This window comes from Triturus cristatus, chromosome 3_1 (genome assembly GCF_964204655.1).
Source record: "Triturus cristatus chromosome 3_1, aTriCri1.1, whole genome shotgun sequence".
Lineage (NCBI taxonomy): Eukaryota > Metazoa > Chordata > Amphibia > Caudata > Salamandridae > Triturus > Triturus cristatus.
The window spans coordinates 10,983,921-11,006,971 of NC_140583.1; the positions used below are offsets into that span (position 1 = coordinate 10,983,921).

Consider the following 23,051-nt stretch of genomic DNA (forward strand, 5'->3'; position numbering starts at 1 on the left):
AAACATGATTGCTTTCTGCGGGCAACACTGAATCTTTACTGATCTCCATCTGAGATGACCTCAAATCATTGAAGAAGAATGGGGTGCCCGTACTACTTCTGCGTGACCTCTCGGCGGATTCTGACACAACTGACAACTCAATGTTACTACACATACAGTTAGATATATGAATATAAGCAATTATGATCGATCGGATCCCATCATAACTCACAGAGAGACACAACAATCAACTACATTACATTCCATTCTTCACCCCTCAGCATCAGCGCAAGCATGCCTTGAGTGGTCTATCGTAACCCTACTCTCTTTTTTGTAGCAACTCTGCTAAAAACCTAAAGACAAATGAGTCCTAAACCTTCGCGCACTCGCTGTAGGTCAATGAATGCTCCATAGAAATAAATGGAAATCAGAATTAGCTGTGTGGAAAATGTTTACCTTTCCACCTAGTGCTTTAAAGCCTCTAGAACTTGGACCAGCCTGATCATTTCAAACAGTGAAAGGAAACTTGGGGTGCCTTTAGAACGTGGACCATCCCTGATCATTTCAGGCAGTGTAAGGAACCTTGGGGTGCCTTTAGAACTTGGACCACCCCAGATCATTTCAAACAGTGAAAGGAAACTTGGGGTGCCTTTAGAACGTGGACCATCCCTGATCATTTCAGGCAGTGTAAGGAACCTTGGGGTGCCTCTACAACTTGGACCACCCCAGATCATTTCAGGCTGTGTAAGGAACCTCGGAGTGCCTTTAGAACTTGAACCACCCCTGATAATTTCAGGCAGTGTAAGGAACCTTGGGGTGCCTCAAAAACTTGGACCACCCCAGATCATTTAAGGCAGTGTAAAGATCATCAGAGTTGAGGAAATATGAATTTTGTGATCAGTTATGTCCCCTATCGTAGACCCCAACGGCTCCATGTGCATGCTATAAGTACATGTATGTTCCCTCCAGTTCCAGTTTTGAAGACGCAAATATATGTGCGCCCACCGTCAACATGTCCTCTTTCAGATCCGCCATGAATGGGTCAGATATTCCATTCCTAAGTATGAAAGGCCACCGACTTTATGTGGTTCACTTTCCACATTTTACAGATTCAGGCGAGTAGGCCCTGAATTCTGTCATCAAGCCTTTTCCTGCCTTCTGCTGCTGAAAGCTCCAGTCTGAGCCTACATCTGTATCCATGAACTTTGTCCTACTCCCTGCGCGGCTAACGGTGCCTGATCCAGCCTGTTGCCTGCCAAAAACTGTATTTCACCTTCAAGATTATCTACTCCGCTCCTCATCCGATGCATTCCTGTCTAGTAGTTTAGGTAAACATTCCTCCAGCTACCGTGCAAAGGGCCAAGCCTCGCTGTCCTCATGCAAGTAATTCATAGCCCCGTTACCATGGAATATTCCTACCCCCTCGCATCTCATGTAGACATTTAGACGCTTGTACACGTACTAACAGTCAGTATAGAATAGATTCTATCCTAGAGACCTTTCCTTTTGGATAACACAGTTCTTTAAACATAGGATATTAGATTTGGGATTAGGTTGACATGACCCCCAGACTTCTGTCTCCACATGTAGAGCTAAATGTCAAGTCCCCTTCACCCTCTAGTTGCACGTCAATCACACGTCATGCGGCTGCGCGCGCATCTCTGCCAAATATTTCTGCTGACATTGCAGGATTCTTTTATGGATCCACCCACTTGTGACATCATGTATAATGACGTTTATTAAATTACGCCCATATGTCCGCCTCTATTAGTTACGTATGCACAGTTTATCTGTATTATCAGCTGTTACGCCTCTTGCATCTGTTTCACTGTAATGCATTTTCCTATAAAACTGATTATCTGTCAATAATGTATGCCCTTCCTTCCTGAACTTTCGTGGTGATGGAATAGAAGCCTACAATTCGAATTGTATTTCCTTTGTCAAGGAATAAAGCCTTTTAGAACCTCTAATACCACGGATTCTGCCTCTTATATTTACTGAGTTATTCTTACTAGATTTTACCGCATAAAAAATAGTACCGGTAATGAAATATTTACCACATAAATTGGCGCCCGAATGGGGACACTTTCTCATCTCACGCGCCGGCGGTGCGTTGCAGGCCCGGTCTCCTGCTATAGCTGAACGGACAAAAACGCGTACCCGCAGGATTTCCTGTATCTCCCTCCGGCCAAGCGGGGGCGACTGAGGCTGCGATCAACACCCAGACGAGGCGGTGAGAAGTGCGAAGTATCCCGACCAGAGCCTAGCTGAGAGAGCAAGATCCGAGGTATACAGAGGCCCACCAGGTTCCGAAGTTCCGAGTCCAGTCGAGTCCAGTCCAGTCCGGTCCAGTTTCAGTTCAGTTCCGAGGCCTTCCGTTCCGAGCTACCCGGTGAGTACCATTACCGGGGAGGCATTTAACGTGCACATAGTCTGTGCCGGTCAAGACGGGTTTGGGTACACAAATCCGGTCTGCACTGTTTCAGCAGTGTATCTGTACTGTTTAGCAGTATATATAGTATGTTTTGCATATAAACAAGTATTATCTAGTGTCAGTATTATGTCAGTAACTAGTTTTCTATTAGTTATCATCGTTCGTTAAACTGTTAAGTGTTAAATGTTTTAATACGTTTTACATATTGTGGTGTGAATGACTGTTCATTATTATGTTTATTGTATAAAGTGTGTTCTAGTAACCGTCTAAAAATGCCGCTCTTTTCGAAATTAAGACAGATCAAAACCAGAAAAGGGGTACTCGAAGAAGCTGTTCCCATTCCACCTAGGGACACTCCAGGGTACTTTATGTATCATAAGCATGGCCTAGATGCCGTATTATTTTTTGATTTATGGGTGGACTACACCAAGGATTTGCCAGAAAGTCAGAGGTGGCCCGCAGCGGGGACCTGGGATGCAGATTGCATCATGAGAGTAGAAGAAGAATTATGGAAAAAGAAAGCCAGACAGTCACAGAAAGATGCCATTGAATTATGGCGTAAAGAATCATATAGACGTACAGAAAAAGCGCTCAGACAGGAAGATAAAGGTAGAGAGAATTTAAATAAAACCCGAGAAAATCTATTAATTGAGGAAGGTACCCGAGTAAAATCAGAACAAGTAGATAGACAAAGAAACACTCTTATGAATGGTATGTATCCTCTTCTGGCCGAAGGGTTACCTAAGGCTACCCCGGAAATACCAAAAGACTTAACTCCTCCATTGCTCCCGATAAAAGCACATCCCAAAACACATCCCAAAACAGCAAAGGACGTTTTCCTTTCCTCCTATTTAGATGACGTAGCTCCCGAGTATGCTAATGCCATACCACACATACCGCTTGCCGATGGTGTTCAGCACCAAGAGCATCCGTCTGTATCCCCGCAACTACAACCTCCTACACAAGTTCCCACAGGTCTGTCTGTGTCTACAGTTTTTCCCACATCTACAATCTCTATCCTACGTCCAACGAATCCTTTCGTGCCTAGCACCTCAGATGGTGCTACAGGAGGTACGACAGATATGTTTGCCACCCCGCCGCGAAATAAACAGACCCTTAGAGATTTAGCACTCCAACGTACACCCCAATTAGCGACATCCGACATGTTTAAAGAACAGCTTGTGGATTGTAGATACGATCCAGTGCCAGGTAGACAGGACAAACTGCTCATATCATCACTACGTATACGACGAGCTACATTGTATTTAATGACGATACCAGGAATGGTTGAACATCTAGACAATATATATCGCTTTGTCCAAACAGGGCGAGGTTCAGAAAGTATTAACGAAGCTATGGAATACCAGAAAGTGGATGTACAAAGACAACTACTACGTTTTTTCATAAATTGTGTAATTAGGAATCAAGACAGGCCCGGGGCAGATCATGATACTATGCAAAAACTTGCCAAATGGGGTCAGAACATATCAGAAGAGAAACATGATAGACAGGCGTGTATAATCGCCATGTGTCGAAAGATCCGCAAGGAAGTAGAACGAATACATAAAGAAAGACGAGAAACAGACAGAGTAGAATCAGAAGAAGAGGAGGAGCAAGAATCAGAACAATTAGAAACGATAGCTTATGTAGGTAGAGGAAGACCCCATAATAATACTAGAGGCTTTAATGACCCGATACGTCCAATACGTCCAGAATATAATAGGCATTTTCCAAATCCTATGTTAAACACAAGATCCCCTGAACACCTATTCCAAGCCGTTGATAAATTACTCCGAGATCGAAGGGGGTATCATATGCTCGATTCCATGGACGAACAAGAATTAGCCAGGTCAGCAGTACAATGGGCTGATAGTCCCAGCGAATACAATGATGATGCACTAGCGCACACGTTTCTGAATCTTGACCCCTACGAACAGCGTTTAGCTAGTATATACATGATTCAACACCTCCTTATATTATATAAAAGCCAACACTCCGATCCAGGACCCTTACCTGACATATTGACAGAACTACTCACGAATAAATGGAGAGGGTCAGGTACTGATTTAATTAATGAAATTCTAGAATTTCGAAACCAGTATATAGCTTTCGTATGCCCAGAACACGTTCCAGTTCCCATTATGGGAAGAAAAATGTATCACATAGATAGACAGAACCCGTTACGCGAAGTACACCCAATCAGAGGTGACGGTAATAACTTTACACGCGTGTTTGTGTACACGCCTATAACTAAACTGGAATTATTAGAAATGAAGAAAGTAGTACCCAGCCATGACAAGGACCCAGCAAGTTTCCATCGCGAGATAAAAGACATGTTACTCATGGGAGAGTATACCTACCCCGACATTATGAAAATATTAAAAGTCCTATTACCCGCCGGTGTTTACGAGAAACTCAAAGAAAAGGAATGGGAGGTGGGAGACCAAAAGATAGATTGGACAGCATTAGAAAACGAAGAAAGGGCCCGAGCTGCAGGAGCAGGACTTGGGGAAAAGACTACAGCACTAGCAGGACTACTAGTACAGGTACTGCCACGTTTATTAACTACGAAAAAGGAAGACTGGGGTGCAATATCAGCCTGTAAACAAAAGCCAGATGAAGACACTAGTGATTTCTATTCCCGATTTGAAAAATGTTTTGGTATAAATAGTGGCATAAAAGCCAGTAGTGAGTCATATCCACATCTGTTTGTGACAAAATTAGTTGAAAATTCTCTGCTACAAGTCAAGAATAGAGTATTGAAATTCGAAAGTACCTGGCAAGGTAATACCCCATCACAGATGTTACAGATGTTACAATATCACCACAATAGAATTAGAGAAGAACAAGAACACGAACAAAGACGTATGAAAGATACGAAAATGAAAATGCTTGTTGCTCAGTCAGTTCCAGCTGATGGTCATCTAAAGGGTGATTCCGCAGGTCCTACAAAAGGGACATGCAACTATTGTAAACAACAAGGTCATTATATACACGATTGTCCAGTCCTGAAACATAATATTGCTACAGGTAGAACCCAGGAGAGACCACGTCCACCTAGACAGGATCAGAATCAACAACAAATCCCTCAGCATGTACAACCTAGGTCAGCTCCGCAACAACTAGCTCCGCAACAGGCAGCTCCTCAACAGACCGTAGCACCACCACAAACGCAGCCTATTGCTGCAACACAAGCGACAACACAACAGATGTATCAGTATGCACAAGCAGATTATCCCGATTATCAGCGATACACATGAAATAGCCTAGAGAGGGAAGTTGGCTTACCCCTTATTGAGGTTCCTGTAGACCAGGAGGGACCGTATGTACATAGTGAACTATTAGGGGAAGACAGAAAGTTTTTACTTGATACAGGGGCAAGCAGAACAACTATAAGACGCAGTGAAGTTCCAGGGGCACCCCTCTCAGGCTCACAGAATATTTCCCTTGGATTCTCAGGAAAACCCATAATTAATGACGTAACACAACCTCTTCCACTTACGATTGGTCCATTGACACGTACTACAGATTTATTGCTTACTAAATCATGTCCAGAAAACTTGTTAGGTATAAAAACATTGAAAGCTCTAGGAGCTATAATATGTTGTTCTCCGGAAGGAGTACGACTATTTCTACGTGACTTCAAAGGTCACTACGTGTCAAGAGATATGGATCACCGATTACAGAGTTTACCTACGCATTTATGGGCACAAGGCCCCACTGATGTTGGTTGCATGAACATTACACCATATCGAGTTACACTAAAAACAGGAGTAGTACTACCACGAATGCGACAATACAAGTTACCACCAGATGCTGTTGTGGCTTTGCTGCAAATCATTGAAGAGCTCATTGCACAAGGAGTGGTTGTCGAAACCGACTCCAATGTATGTAATTCCCCGATAATTCCGATTCTTAAAAGAACGGATCCAAAAGCACCACCAGTATATCGATTAGTTATTGATCTGCGCGAATTAAATAAATGTATTGTACCACAATACCCTGTGGTCCCAGATATCTCTTCATTACTAACAGCTATTGACTCGGAAGCAACGTTCTTCACTGTAATTGATCTCAAGAATGCCTTTTTTAGTGTCCCAATAGATCCGGAATTCAATATCTGTTCGGATTCAGTTTAAATGGACGAAGTTTTAAATTCACACGCGCACCTCAAGGATTTACAGAAAGCCCCAGCATCTATAGCCAAGCACTGAAACGAGAACTTGACAGTATCCACATGCCAGTTAACACTGCCTTGCTTCAATATGTCGATGATCTGCTGATCACCGCCCGAAGCGAACATGAATGTGAAAAAGCGTCACTGACGGTTTTAAAATTTCTGGCTGACAAGGGGCACAAGGTGTCCCCTTCTAAGCTGCAATTCTGTGTCCAGCGAGTTGTTTACCTTGGGCACTCGCTGTCCAAGGAGGGAAGGCAGCTTACACCCGACCGCATCCAGTTAATTGCTAACATGCCAGCACCCAAGACACAAAAGGAGGTGCGGGCTTTTATAGGCCTCACTTCATACTGTAGGCAGTGGATCCCTCAATATGCATTTCTAGCAAAACCACTCATCCAGTTGACAACACAGGAGGCAGCCACATCGACTGTCCTCCCTTGGACTCAAGAACATACACACGCCTTTGAAAGCTTAAAGAAAGCTTTATGCCAAGCACCTGTTTTAGCAACACCATGTTACAGTAAACAGTTTACACTCTTTGTTACAGAACGCGAAGGTACTGCCTTGTCAGTACTCACTCAGGAACAAGCAGGATCACACAAACCATGTGCTTATTTCTCTAGTACATTAGATCCAGTAGCTCAGGCTCTTCCTGCGTGCCTGAAATCGGTGGCAGCAACAGCTTTAGCAATCAGACAAAGCGATGCCATAGTGTTAGGACACCAATTGACAGTACAAGTACCACACGCAGTAGAGGTTCTCTTGAACCGCACACAAACACAACACTTGACTATAGCGAGACTTACCGGTTACGAATTGACATTATTTCAGCCACACATAGAAATCAGACGTTGTAATACGTTAAATCCTGCCACACTGTTACCAGTGGGCGGAACAGATCCATTGGCACATGATTGTGTCGAAGTCATTACTATCACGACGAAACCCAGACAAGACTTGACAGATATCCCTTTGTCGGATCCAGACTTGACATTGTATGTAGATGGGTCATGTATGAGAACAAGTACAGGAAAGTTAGTGGCCGCTTACGCAGTCACAACAGACACTGAAGTCATTGAAACAAATTGTATTAACACTTTGTCAGCTCAAGCAGCAGAGCTCATCGCTCTGACACAAGCCTGTATTCAAGCCAATAATAAAAAAGTCAACATATACACAGATTCACGTTATGCATTCGGAGTCGTTCATGACTTCGGCGTACTGTGGCGAGAGAGAGGATATTTAACTTCTCACGGTGCCCACATCCAACACGGACCCCTCATTCAAGCCCTATTAGACGCGATTCATCTACCTACTGCAATATCAATTATGAAATGCAAGGCCCACACACAAGTTACCGACATCATTTCTCAGGGTAATGACCTAGCTGACAGAACAGCTAAACAGACTGCTCAGAATCAGACTCACACAACTGACATGACAAAGACAATAGTTCCGACACCAACACATTGCATGACAGTTAAGGATCCCGCCCTTGATGTAATTGACATACAGACACATGCTACACCAGAAGAAATAAAGAAATGGACTGAATTAGGAGGGATCCAAACGGATCAAGGATGGATGACGAAGGAAAAATCTATATGGTTTCTTCCCGACTCCATGGTTCAAGTCATCATTAATACAATACATAGTCCAGCGCACCTAGGAGAAAAAGCTATGCTAGACAGCATTCAACACATTTGGTTCAACAAACACTTGCGAGCAGCAGCTAAACAAAAAGTTCGTACCTGTATGATATGTTGTCAGTTTAATCCAGGTAAAAGCATCCCCGTAGAGCAGGGTGGATTTCAACCTCCCGATCATGCTTTTGAAGTTCTCCAGATGGATTATATCCAGATGGAACGATGTCGAGGATTCAAATATGTTCTCGTAGTTGTCTGTGCTCTTTCCCGTTGGACGGAAGCCTACCCGGTTTCAGATTACACTGCCCCGACTACTGCCAAACAGTTAGTTCGAGAATTCTTCCCACGGTACGGTTTACCACGTGTTGTCTACTCAGATAACGGCCAGCCGTTCTCATCCGAACTAATGAAACACGTTTCCCTTTTGTTAGGCTACCAATGGAAATTTCACTGTGTCCGACATCCCGAGGCAGCAGGTCTCGTGGAACGCCATAAGCAGACTCTGAAAATTAGATTGTCCAAAATATGTAGAGAAAAAGGTGTCGATTGGATAGTAGCCTTACCAGTTGCGCTCTTTTACATGAGAATGGTAGCACATTCTCGAACAGGGCTATCCCCGTACGAGGTGATCTTCGGTAGACCACCAAATATGTGGGGGACGCCTATACCTCGCAAAATCACTGATGTTGACTGTAATATGCTGACAGATTACCTGGCTTCCTTGATGTCTGCACTACAATCTTGTCGTTCACAGGTAACCGCAGCTTTTCCCGATAATACTGAGGGGAAGCCCCATGACGTGGTTCCTGGTGACCTGGTTCTGGTCCGGAATTTCGACCGGAAGACCCAACTGGAGCCTAGGTGGAAGTCGCCGAAGCTAGTTCTACTAACTACAAGGACAGCCGTAAAGATCGAGGGACGAAAAGGGTGGTTGCACTAGAGTCATATCAAGAAATTTTATGGACTACCATCCAGTGTGAATACTCAACCTTGTATTCCCTCACAGACAGACTCAAAGCTCCCCTTGGTTGAGCAGTCAAAACCAGAACTTTACAAACTAAAATTAAGGTCTAGCAAGTCAGACAATTTGATTGTTTAAGTCCTCTCCAAGGTGAATCGGTTGAATTTGTCTCTGACATGTATCCTCTAGACCGGAATAGAGAAAGAAATCAACAGATGCAGCTTAAAAAGCATGCGTATTGTAAATCACTTCGTAGTCACTGCACAGTAACATTATTAATTTTGTTTTTTCTAAGTCTTCTGATCATCTTTTCCAGCATACTATTGCACATGTATTACCCTATTCTTAAGCGTGCTTACAATGTAACTGCAGAACATTCTTTTAGCGAATTACCTCCGCATGAATTGTCTTATAGATTTGCGCTGCGCAACAACACATTCATTAGTATGTTACATCATTCCCATCAGACCAGCAATGCCACAAATTGTTGGATATGTGGCCGACTCCCTCCCTATCAGAACTATAAGGGAGTTTTGCCCCTCTTTCCCTATCCGTTCACACACAATGGCTCCTGTGGAGCATGGTTTAGTTTGATTAATTCCCTAGATTCAGATTCCGCAGTTTATCAAGACAACTGGGTATGGGGAAACCTGAACCTAGTTTTGCTTAAAGTCTGCCACCCTAACAAGGAGGGACTTCCCAAGAGAACAGGAACTGATCTAGAAAATGAAGTATATGGATTAGGTAATTTTACACTTAACCTCATGATCCTGAACGTTGAATCCGAAGCTACACCAATCTTGCCCGCCATGTCAGTATTCCCAGTAAAAGGGGAATTATGTGTAAGAAAGAATGGTTCCATACACATGGGCCATAGTAAATGCACCACTGTAATACAATTCAGTGATCAAGGCAAGTCTACATTTAGAGCTTCCCATCATTCCTACTTCATATGTGGCCAGACCGCATATATATGTCTACCTTTAGATTGGGATGGTACCTGTTACATAGCATTCCTTCTACCACCTGTTTTCCTAGCTCCTCCTGATTATCACAGAAATACCCATTTAGTACACAATAGACAACAGAGAGATCTCCCAATTGTCGATTACACTGAAACAGCATGGGAAAAATACACAGATTTCAATAAAGGGTTCTTTCCCTATATAGGTACAGTCACTAATAGTAAGCTGATACGTAGATTAACCAGAACCCTTGAAGCAGTAGTGAACGAGACTATTTCCGCCTTAGGCAATTTAACAGAAGAGCAGTCTGCTATGCGGATTGTTGTGCTTCAAAATCGTCTTGTCCTTGACGTCATCCTGGCCAATAGGGGCGGAGCTTGTAGGGTCATCGGATCAAGTTGCTGCATTTTCATACCAGAAAATTCGCCGTCGGTATATAAAGCCATAACCCGCCTTCATAAGATTATAAGCCAGATACACCAGAGTCCAGGCACCTGGACTTGGTCCGGTTGGTTCTGGGGCGTGTTGTCAGCCTGGGGATGGAGAATCCTATCCTTCCTAGGTATTGGCTTTCTCATACTATTCAGTTGCTGTTTATGTCTACAATGTGGGCCAGCGATTTGTGGTCTGTGTGCCACATCGTGTATCCCACATCCAAGTTTTCGTTCAAGTTCCCGGAAGAAGAAAGAAGAACAAATGATGCTATATGAACAGATCGATGGATTAATGAAGATCGATATCTCCTGAGGGTCCGTAGGGGACAAGGAGGGAATGAGGAAATATGAATTTTGTGATCAGTTATGTCCCCTATCGTAGACCCCAACGGCTCCATGTGCATGCTATAAGTACATGTATGTTCCCTCCAGTTCCAGTTTTGAAGACGCAAATATATGTGCGCCCACCGTCAACATGTCCTCTTTCAGATCCGCCATGAATGGGTCAGATATTCCATTCCTAAGTATGAAAGGCCACCGACTTTATGTGGTTCACTTTCCACATTTTACAGATTCAGGCGAGTAGGCCCTGAATTCTGTCATCAAGCCTTTTCCTGCCTTCTGCTGCTGAAAGCTCCAGTCTGAGCCTACATCTGTATCCATGAACTTTGTCCTACTCCCTGCGCGGCTAACGGTGCCTGATCCAGCCTGTTGCCTGCCAAAAACTGTATTTCACCTTCAAGATTATCTACTCCGCTCCTCATCCGATGCATTCCTGTCTAGTAGTTTAGGTAAACATTCCTCCAGCTACCGTGCAAAGGGCCAAGCCTCGCTGTCCTCATGCAAGTAATTCATAGCCCCGTTACCATGGAATATTCCTACCCCCTCGCATCTCATGTAGACATTTAGACGCTTGTACACGTACTAACAGTCAGTATAGAATAGATTCTATCCTAGAGACCTTTCCTTTTGGATAACACAGTTCTTTAAACATAGGATATTAGATATGATTTGGGATTAGGTTGACATGACCCCCAGACTTCTGTCTCCACATGTAGAGCTAAATGTCAAGTCCCCTTCACCCTCTAGTTGCACGTCAATCACACGTCATGCGGCTGCGCGCGCATCTCTGCCAAATATTTCTGCTGACATTGCAGGATTCTTTTATGGATCCACCCACTTGTGACATCATGTATAATGACGTTTATTAAATTACGCCCATATGTCCGCCTCTATTAGTTACGTATGCACAGTTTATCTGTATTATCAGCTGTTACGCCTCTTGCATCTGTTTCACTGTAATGCATTTTCCTATAAAACTGATTATCTGTCAATAATGTATGCCCTTCCTTCCTGAACTTTCGTGGTGATGGAATAGAAGCCTACAATTCGAATTGTATTTCCTTTGTCAAGGAATAAAGCCTTTTAGAACCTCTAATACCACGGATTCTGCCTCTTATATTTATTGAGTTATTCTTACTAGATTTTACCGCATAAAAAATAGTACCGGTAATGAAATATTTACCACAGAGTGCCTCCAGGACTTGGACCACCCCATATAATTTCAAGCAGGGTAAGGAACCTTGGAGTGCCTCTAGAAGCTGGACTACCCCTGATAATTTCAGGCTGTGTAAGGAACCTTACAGTGCCTCTAGTACTCGGACTACCCCCGATCCTTTCAGGCTGTGTAAGGAACCTTGCAGTGCCTCTAGAACTTGGACCACCCCTGATCCTTTCAGGCTCTGAAAGGAACCTTGGAGTGCCTCTAGAAGCTGGACTACCCCTGATAATTTCAGGCTGTGTAAGGAACCTTACAGTGCCTCTAGTACTCGGACTACCCCCGATCCTTTCAGGCTGTGTAAGGAACCTTGCAGTGCCTCTAGAACTTGGACCACTCCTGATCATTTCAGGCTGTGTAAGGAACCCACTCTTGATCATTTCAGGCTGTGTAAGGGATCTTGGAGTGCCTCTAGAACGTGGACCACCCCTGATTATTTCAGGCTGTGTAAGGAACCTTTTTGCTGAATTGCTGATGTACTTGACTGACTGTGCCCTGGGCTCCTGCCAATCAGGTACCCAGGGCTTGTGTTCCTTCCCTAAAACTGCATGAAGCCTAAAACCCAATTGGCATCTCTGGCCACATGTCAGCCCTTGGTAAATGGTATCCTAGGTACCCAGGGCCCTGTGACCAGAGAAGGACCCTAAGGGCTGCAGCACTTATTGTGCCACCCTTAGAGGCCCTGTACCCTGGCACACACACTGCCTTTGCAGGCTGCGTGTCTTGGTGCAGAACAAAACAGAGAGTCGACATGGCACACATCCCTGTGTGCCATGCCCACAAACACACTGCCCGGGCATACCTCAGTCACCCCTCTAGCTGGGTGCACTATGCCAGTGGTGTGGGTACAGGTGCATGAGCCCTGTACCCCTACAGTACCCAGGTCCATTCCTGGGCATTGTAAGTGCAGTGCTGCCATTAAGAGTATATGGTGCTGGGAGGTCGTCAACACGAACTCCACAGCACCATGATGGCTACACTGAAGACTGAGAAGTTTGGTATGAAACTTCTCAGCACATTAAACCCACACTGATGCCAGTGTGTGATTTAATGTAAGATGCACGACAGAGGGCAACTTAGAGTTGCCCCCTAAACATAACCTACAATCCACGTCCTGTCTGAGAGGCTGCCTCACAGCAGACATGTTGCTGGACCCCTGGGTAGAGAGCCATTCGCTCTCCTCGGCCTGCAACAATGCACATCCTGGGCGAGATGCTAGGTCTCCTCCCCCAGGATGGGCAGGGGAAGCTTCAAAGGCATGCCGCCTTTGTGAACTTCTCCAGGCCACTTGCTGTACTCAGCAACTGGCCCCTACCGGTTCTGACCCCCACTCTGGCGGAAAGATCGGCGGGAAAACCCAAGTGAGGAAAGGGGGTGTGCCAGCCTCTGCCAACCCCACCCCTCAGGTGGGGGAGGCGAGGTGAAGCACAACTCCGGGCTCTCGCCATCTTGAGGATGGGGAGCCCTACCCAATCAGCATTAGGCTACTGCCCCCCTACCACTGGAGAGTGGCAAGATAGGGAGTGTACCCACCCCAGGGAAGGGACCCATTGGTCCCTGACCTCTACCTACCTGTAACGCCCCTAAATTTAGTATTTAGGGGCACCCTGAACCTTCCTTCCTCAGATCCCAAATCCGAAACAAGCAAGAAGAACAAGAAGAAAGAAGACCTGCCGTGCAGCTACTAACAAGAGGACAACACCAACTGACTTGGCCCCAGCCCTACAGGCCCGTCAACCCTCGAACCTGGTCCTGCTAAAACCTGGCGTCTCCAGTGGTCAGCAACCTCAAAAACCCCGAAGGACCTGACTGCCTTGTGACTCTAAAAAGATTGGGACCCCCATGAGCAGTGGTTCTGCTCAAAGCAAGTAACAAGCCCCTGGTGCCAACCAGGAACCACGACTCCTGCACACTCTGCACCTGTCAAGCCTGGCCAGTGCTGGAGTGGACAAAGACCCCGCGGACGTCCCCCGAGCGACTGTGACCAAGAATCCAGAACCCAAGGACCCACCTCGACGCTCCTGACGACGCCTGCAGCCTCAGAACCAGGGAGCCCTCCAACCGCGACTTGCCTCTCGAAGTGGTGGTCGCACCTGAAGAATCTTCCTCCCCGAGCTTGCAGCCTTTGTTCGTCATAGAGCTTCTCCATTGAAATCCATTGAGCGCCCGACGGCTCAAAAGCACCCTGCACCCAGCCGCCCGAGTGCCTCTGGGAGTGCAACCTCTGTCCTATTTTTCTTCCCCGCTTGCCCTGAGCAAGTGACCAGGAGCCCAGCTCTCACAGCCACATGGCCTGCCTGCTAGCAGCCACCAACCAAAGGTCCCCTGCCGCCATAGGCTAACATTGGGCCTAACTCCCTCTGCACCCGGCTGCCCCTGTGCCGCTGAGGGTGTAACAACTGTACCTACCGGACCCTGGGAGACCCCGGAGTCTATGCCCAGAACCTTAACTCTGCCAGTCGAGTACTTGCCCAAAAGCCGATAACTCACTTATCCTCCATAGGGTACATTGACTGGTTTCACTTGGAAATTCTTCAAAGTGTTGATTTTTGAAACTTACAAATATTCCTTAAAAATCACCTGTGTAACAAAAACAAAAACGAAAACGGTTTACAGGAGATGCACCAGGGTTGAATCCAGGATCCAGCCCGGAGTAAGAAAATCATACGTAAAGTAACTGAAATTGCATTACTTAAAAATTCCCATTGAGCTCAATGTATTATTGTGTTTGAAATTGTGTTGCCTATCGCAACAACTGTAACTATTGCATTCAAAATTCTATTGCCTATTGAAAGTATTTAACTAAAGCATCTCATTCTGAGAAAGTATATTTTTATACCTATTGTTGGTTCTGAAATAAAACAACCATTTATTTTATATATAAACCATTGGCCTAGAGTTCAGATCTTGAGTGTGTGAGACCATTTGCTGACTGAGTGTGTACAACAAATGCTTTACACTGTCCTCTGATACTGCCCTACTGCTCGACCAAGCTACCACTTTAGAGAGTAAGGTTATATCTAACTTTAGCCTCTGCCAAACCCTGGGGGACTGTGGACTCTGTGCACACTGAACCTTACGTTGGTGCAGTATATACAGAGCCAGTTTCTTACACCACCCCATATCGTTTAAGCCAGGGTAAGGAACCTCAGAGTGCCTCTAGAAATTGAACCATTCCTCATCATTCAAGGCAGTGCAAGGAACCTCTGGTGCCTCTAGAACTTGGACCACTCCTGATCATTTTAGACAGTGTAAGGAACCATGGAGTGACCTTGGGCTTGTATGCTAATGATTCTAAGGATTATGACCTGCACCTTCTCATACCTATGGTTTGCTTATTGCTTCCAAGCAACAGTGGCTGTAAATCGCTAATGCCCAGATTCAGAAAGTTATTCACTGGCAAGATCTTATTTTAGGCACTCCGGAAATATCCTCAAATCAAATTCTTATCTTACATCCCTCTCCCCAGTAAAACCCTCTTCCCCAACTCCCATTTGCTGTATGAACCTAGCATCACCAAGACTAACTCAACTATAACCCTAGGCTGCCAACCATCACCTTTGTAGGTCAAACTGAGCCAAGGGCTGAAGGCTGAGATCCAAGTCTTTCAACCCAGCTGAGCTCAGCCTCGAACGGTTCACTGCGCCCAATCAGTAGTCCGGCTGCCTCAGGGAGAGGAGTGGCCACCCAGGGACACTGCCTACTTTTAATGGTCTCACTGGAACTAGAGGCCGCGGACAGGTGCACTACTGTCCAGTGACTCATCCGACTGAACCATGCAATCCAGTGCCTTATTGTGCCTATTGGGCTCTGCTCTCCAAGGCATTTTTATGGATCTACAGATCTCAAATTCTGTATAGAAACAGCTTTACCTACCCGAACCATTATGGGTCCCTCTAGTTCCTGATTGAGGAGCAGTCACACACCATACACATGGAACACACACCCCACGCCCCCAGAGTCGCTTGATAGCAGCCAGCTAGCCCTTCCTGTTCCACTATGCGCCTCCAACCCAGAGATGTAGCAGTCTTGTGCTGAAGGCAGCATGATGTGAAGCAGGAATTGTATTCCAAATCCCTCCTCCGCAACCTGCCAGTAACTCTGTCTCGCTGTGTAGTACGTTCTGGTCTGTGGCATGAGATCTCCTTGAAGCGTCTCTAGGGTCGCTATAAATGAATTTGTCTAATAAACAAGAATTTCATAGACAGATTGAAGCAGTCTTTATATGCAATGGCAAAAATGTTGCATAGAGGTCTCCATACTCCAAATGCACCTGCCTTATGCTTGGTCAAGCAGAGAAGTGTATCATTGTAAATGTGTACTAAGTGCTATCAGAAAGGGAGTCTTTGTGGGGGAGAACACGCTGCTGGATGGTATCTTTGTGGTGGAGAATGCTGCTGGACGGTGTCTTTCTGGTGGAGAACACGCTGCTGGGCGGTGTCTTTCTGGTGGCGAATACGCTGCTGGATGGAATGTTTGTGCTTCATGCTGTTCCTTAAACGAATGGTCTCCCACCAACGTCTGCTCAGCCTCCACCCTCTACAGGACTCTGATTGCACACCCAGGTATGAAACTGCTCGAGTGCCTCAAACTGGCCTCTACGGATAAAAGTCTGAGGACGGATCTTTTTGATGTATTCTTTAGCCTCTTGTGGGCTCCAGTTGTGGACCTGAAACAGAACAACATACAATTATAAGAGGCAAACAGACAAAAAACATACACCAGCACAATAGAAGAGGGATGACAAACATGAGAAGAGTAAGGGGTGCACATGTGAACTGTTGGATTAGATCAGTGACACAATGTTGGTGTTAGCGGGTGTGAAGGGACTGGGAATGGAGATACTGCCGAGATGGACCACAGTGTGGGCACTGCAAGGAAAGACTGCAGAGGAGGTGGGGCAGAAAAGCAATCTGTTGAAAGAGCCCCTCGTAGTACTGCGGATACAGACTGCAACGGATATACTGTTGAGAACTGTAGTGGAGGGTTAGCTGAGAAAGTTGCATGGACGTCACTGTGGGGAGAGTCTGTGCTGGATGCATCTCTTGCTGCGACATTAATGACTGGCGAAAACAACTCCAGCGGGGTACCACTAAGATAGATGGTAGAGCAGGGAAAAACCTACAGTGGTGTTATAGCTGAGGAGGCTGCATTGCAGCTATGGTGAAGAATGCCTTCGATGGAGGCTTCAATTACAGGGACTCAAATGGATGCACTGTTCAGTTAGACTGCCATGCAGCTACAGTCGGAGGGATTGGATCGGAGGTACGGCTCAGCTTTACGCTGTGGCGATAGTCTAGAGACAGAGAAACACAGCAGTGGAGGGACAGTTGATACTGCTGCCTTGGAGGTGCTGTGGAGAGTGACTGCACTGGAGGTATTACTTTCAGGGATTGATGTGGCACCAGAGCTGAGACTGGATGCTGTGTATATGCTGCTGAGAAGGACTGCGGTGGACGTACAGCTGAGATGGACTACGCTAGAGATTCTGTGGACATAGACTGCAGTGTAGGGGCGGACTGCCGTGGAAGTACAGCTGAGGTGGACTACACCAGAGGTCCTGTGAAGATGGACTGCAGTGTAGCAGTCGTAGGGAAGGACTGCATTGGACGTACAGCTGAGCTGGACTACACTAGAGAGTCTGTGGACATAGACTGCGTGTAGAGATGGACTGCAGTGGATGTACAGCTGAGCTGGACTACACTAGAGAGTCTGTGGACATAGACTGCGGTGTAGAGATGGACTGCAGTGGACGTACAGCTGAGGTGGACTACACCAGAGGTCCTGTGAAGATGGACTGCAGTGTACGTACAGCTGAGATGGACTACGCTAGGGATCTCGTGGACATAGACCGCTCTGTAGGGAAAGACTGCAGTTGACACACAGCTAAGACGGAGCACACTAGCGATACTGCAGAGATGGAATGCATTAGAGATCATGAGGAGATGGACTCCAGAGGCACAGATACCTACTGCGGGCGGAGTATTGTTTGAAGGCACTGAAATGGAAGCACTGCAAAGACGGAATGCAGGGGATATATTACAACGTAGGCATGGGGGAATTTAACAGAGGTGTGTGGCAAGGGACGTGGCTGCAGTGAAAGCAACAGTAGGAAGCAACACTGAGAAGCAGTGCAGAAGACGCAGTCCTTGGAGAAGCTGTAGTACTGAGCCTGACGGTAGTGGAGCTGCCACGGAGAGAGACTGCAGCAAAGGAGTGCTCACAGCTGACAGTCGTTATGGGAGCGAGATGGACGGCACATAACGCAATGAAAGGAAGAACATGTTGGCGGTTTAGAGTAATAGTGTGGTGTTTACGACATAATTCTGGTCAGGCCAAAGACAGCCTACGGCAGTGCACAAAAATGTGGGTACCTACAGAGTTTGAGGGTGTTAGAGCAACCACTGTCGTCGTTTTTTAGGATTGATCTAGACAGCCAGAGCTCTGTGGGTGCCATAAAGGATTGAGATGGAACTCGGGCACAGTGGTTTGCCCAGTAGTAAAGACAGGAGAGTCTTGCGCACAAGTATTATTGTTGGTATGGTTCACCTGTTATTCCCAATGCTACTCTACGTGCGCTCATCTCTCTGATATTTTCTTGTCAGTGGATGAAAGTCTGCGCAACTGGAGGTATGAGCACGGTTGCGTTTAATTCAGGGTCTCTGCACTAAAGTGACGAGTTGTTTGGTTAGATGTGAGCTGCACGGGATGTGATAGTTCTGTGCTTATAAATCTCGTGCTCTTTCGATACTTCGACACAGGTACCAGGGCTGAGTTCTGGGTCCCATTCACTGCGATGACATTTTATCAGGGCCTAATCATCAGTCTCTTCTGTCCTGATTCCCCTGATGGCCCATTCATAGCAATCACTGATCAATTACTGGATCCGATGAGTGCCAAAGCATCAGTAGCTGTGGGTTTCTACAACCAGCACGCTTTGTGGCTTTCTACCATTCTGGGCAGCTAAAGTGAGCCCAAATTCTGGGCACTGTGTCCACCTACCAAACTTAGAGAACTCAATACACGGACAACTTTTCACATTCGCTCTACATCACTCTCTAGACGAGGCGTGCGCAGGCCTAGCTTCACTATTTTAACTATTTTAATCATTCCTGTATGTTAATATCATGTTTCCACCAGGTCTGCAGTGGGTGCATGTGAGGAGAATGCCCCAACTGAAGAGTCTGGCTTTCATATCGCACGATACTTCAGGCCAGACAAGCGTCCCAGAAGATTAAGCAATTGTTTATGAGCACAAGGATCAAGGGAGCTGGGTGACCACAGGGGCAACAATATTTCATTTTCTCATGGCATAGGTCCGTCTGTCCGATCCTTTCTTCTCAGTCCAACTCAACGCGGAAACCCAAGAATGATCCGGCAACTGAACCATAGGGACACAGCTTAGTGTGGAGGGTCCTCACAGTATTACACATATAGAAATGCTACAGTATTCGGACAACAAGCCCCAAATATAAGCAGCTAGAGAGTGCACAATGTCTTCTCACCTGTATTAAATATGCTGCTACCATGGTGGCACTGCGCGAGCGCCCGGCCTTGCAATGAATGTAAACGCTGTTGCCCAGCTTCTGGTGTTTCAGTGCAAACTTCACTCCCTTCTGCAGATGCTCCTGAGTGGGGACCCCAGTCAAATCCACAGTGCTTAGACGCAGCTGCTCCACACCAAAAGCCTGCCACTCCTGTAGCACACAAGCGGAGAAAGAACAGAAGAGGACTATGAGAACAGGATGGGGGACAGGCACAAAAAGATGATTCAGCATGGCAAAAAGATTTAAAAAGTCGCTGCTACGTAAAGTACGACTTTAGTGCTCGACTGTCCTCTGACAAAAAGCTGTTCGTCTGCCTGGTCCAATAGTAGTAACAATACAAATATGGACAGAAAGACCCAACGCTTGTGAAATAACTTGTTTAGGGCTGGCTGTTTGGTGCTAAAATACTTTTATCCTAAAGGTTTTTCCTCACCACTGTTCTTTTTCCACTTTCTCACTTATGATATTATATTAAACTGCGCTTCATTTTTTAAGCACACACCTGGAGATAAAGATTTAAAGTGGACTCCAAGATGTGCAAAGGTGTGATATGGAAAAAGTCCATGCGAATATGAAAAACGATACATCCATTTATGTGAACGAGATTGGTCTTTATTAATGCAGCATAAGGGTGAAGGATGAACAACGAGGGGAACAGGGAGATGAAGGAACACAAAGAAGAAAAAAACAGAAAGAACGACGGAGAGAGGGTCAGAGAGAAGGAAAGAGGAGGGAGACGGGAAAGAGATACAGGCTGTGATGTTATGGTAGGAGAGAGGGGGAAAGAGAGAAAAATAAGATAGGAGAATAGAGCTAGAGAAAAAGAGATGAATGGAGACGGAAAAGTGGGACACAGGAGAGAAAGAAACAGAGTAAAAGGTGGAGAGCGACAGAGGCACTGTGTGTGTTAATAGGGAAAAAGTCGGTACTAATATGAAAGCAGATACATACATTTATGAGAACGAAATCGCATCTTTATTAACTAATTTGCCCGTTGTGATCTCCACATCAACCCGACTCGCAAATACGCCGTCAGGCCAGCACTGAGACCAAGGCACAAGGTTATTGATGGACAGTCACAGGTGGGATGGCACGTAGCCGGCAGACAAATGCACGGACAGGAAACTTAGATCAATTCCACAGATAAGGGCAGCAACACGACAATGGACAAAGGAGATTGACCCCAATAAAGCACACATGGTCGGGGGTACGCACACTCCTAAAACACAATAAAGTCAGATGTCACATAAGTTAGGAACATATAGCCGTCCAGAACACAGCACACGCAGTGATCCTAACTCCCCATGCCGGACATCTGGACACATTACCCACTGGCCGCATTGTGTCCACGTAAGGTCGAGGTACACCTGTATTATCCATTAGCCAATTATTTAAAACTTCAAAGGCAGCAACATACATTCCACACCATACAAGGATCACCTGCAACATCTTATGGCCTATTATAAACTGTATTTAAGAGAGCCACAGATCAATGGTAAAGTGAGTCAGTCCTCTGACCCTATGCCTGTAACTGATCTCCTGGCCGCAATGTATAATTAAACAAACTGTTCCTGTTTTGCCAAACGCCTCTTGTCGCTTGTTTTTTTAAGGAATTTCATGTTCAAGCAACAAAGGTCATACATGAAGGTGCACTACAAACAAGCTGGCTGGCACACCCTTCCATGTTTATTACTATTTCTTTAGCCCACCTGGGCTACCTAGTGTGTCAAGCTTTCTCATCAAGCACTCTGCTTCAGCAGTTGCAGCCTCCGAGTCAGTGCAGACAGGCTCTCGTCTTCAGCAGTTGCGGCCTCCAAGTCAATGCAGGTGGGTGCTCGTCTTCAGTAGTTCAGTTCCCTATGGCGTAATTGCCAGACAGCACAAGGACATTCTAGTGGCTAACTTCTTCACACTGCTGTCGGATGGCCTGGGCGCCCACAAGGCTGCGACTGAGCAAGCTTGCTATGTAAATTTCTGTGCTGCTGGCGCTACCACTTATGCCTGTGTATGTCTTTCCATATAAATGCCAATAAAAACGTTTTTCAAAAAAAAAAAAAATAACTTCTTCACACTGCTCATGACTCAAATTGCACCAGGAGCCTGGGGGGCCCTCACAATTCGGGTCCCCGATAGCAGTCGGTTGTTTCTGAGTACTCCCCAGTGCTGAAACATGCTGGGATTCACCTTCTAGAGTCTCTCCCGCTGTAGGGCCAGGTTCTCTCCCTCCCCCTCTGAGCAGACCGACGTCTGAGCTCTAAACACGCCACAGGCTTTTCCAGTAAGCTGCCATCTTCAGGTGATGTCTCCACATTGCTGAATGGCTGTGATGCAGACACCCACTGTCGGAACTGGTTACGCACTTTCTGGTTGGCGGAGACGATGCCCTAGCCAGGCAGAACCTGCCACTCTAATTGGGGTGAGTGATTACACATACTGTATAACCTGTGCTCACCCTTGAGTAACTTGGAATCGAGCAGTAAGGCTTATCACAGAGGCAATGTTTAAATCATTAGCACAGCACTCACTCACGATAAATAGACTGAGCGTCACAAGAGACTTCAGACAGGATGTATGTAAATAACATTTGTATTCAACATACACAATCAACACAACATGAACAACATGTATTTTTGAACATAAATCACACTTTAAATTATTACTAGCAGTACTAGGTCCAACCATGCTAAGATGACAACAGTAATATGCAACCTTGGGCGAGATATCCTAATTTACACCCCCCCCCCCGCACCCTTATGCGATGCAACGCGCTGTCCACCCTCCGGCCACCCTAGCGATTCTTTCAATTCAATACCAAACAGTTTTAGGGTGCACCCTGGGTCACAACAATGTCAGAAATATGTACACACAACAAATTACAACACTTCGCAGCACCGCTGAGGTCATGCAGGTAAAACCAATGTCAAACGCAGTGCTCTTCTGGCAATAAATCCATGTGAAAGGAAACACCACCAGCCAGTTTCATGAATCACAGGCGGTCCACAGACTACCGCTCCCACACACACACTCACTCCGCACGGATACGGGGTGCCAACGTAGCAGACAGGTCCGTATGGAACGCGCTCACACACATACACACTCAGCACTGATACCCAGCGGATCAATTGATAACACACTGGAGGCCCAAAGCCTCCCTCCACTCTCCAACTCACCCTGACTATTCTACACCCACAGATTGGAGATAACCTGTCCTCTGGACACTAGGCTGGACGCAGCCGTAGTCACGCTCAGTCAGGGTGCCAGGGAAGCAGGTGGTGGTAGGTAGCAGGACTAATTAGGAGACAGCCGTCAAATGGGGATTGGCCACCACGCAGGAAGTTCACCCGCAG

The 23,051-nt window shown here is 46.0% G+C and overlaps 1 protein-coding gene across 1 annotated transcript in view; it reads right to left on the bottom strand.

The window, feature by feature from the left end:
* Positions 1-16,353: 16,353 nt before the first annotated feature.
* Positions 16,354-23,051, bottom strand: part of PTPMT1 (protein tyrosine phosphatase mitochondrial 1) — a 38,223-nt gene continuing 31,525 nt past the window's right edge. The window contains exons 3-4 of the mRNA XM_085646532.1: positions 19,663-19,854; positions 16,354-16,826 (exon numbers count right to left, since the gene is read on the bottom strand). Coding sequence (XP_085502658.1) covers positions 16,683-16,826; positions 19,663-19,854 — 336 coding nt within the window. The 3' untranslated portion in view covers positions 16,354-16,682. The remainder of the gene's footprint in view (positions 16,827-19,662; positions 19,855-23,051) is intronic.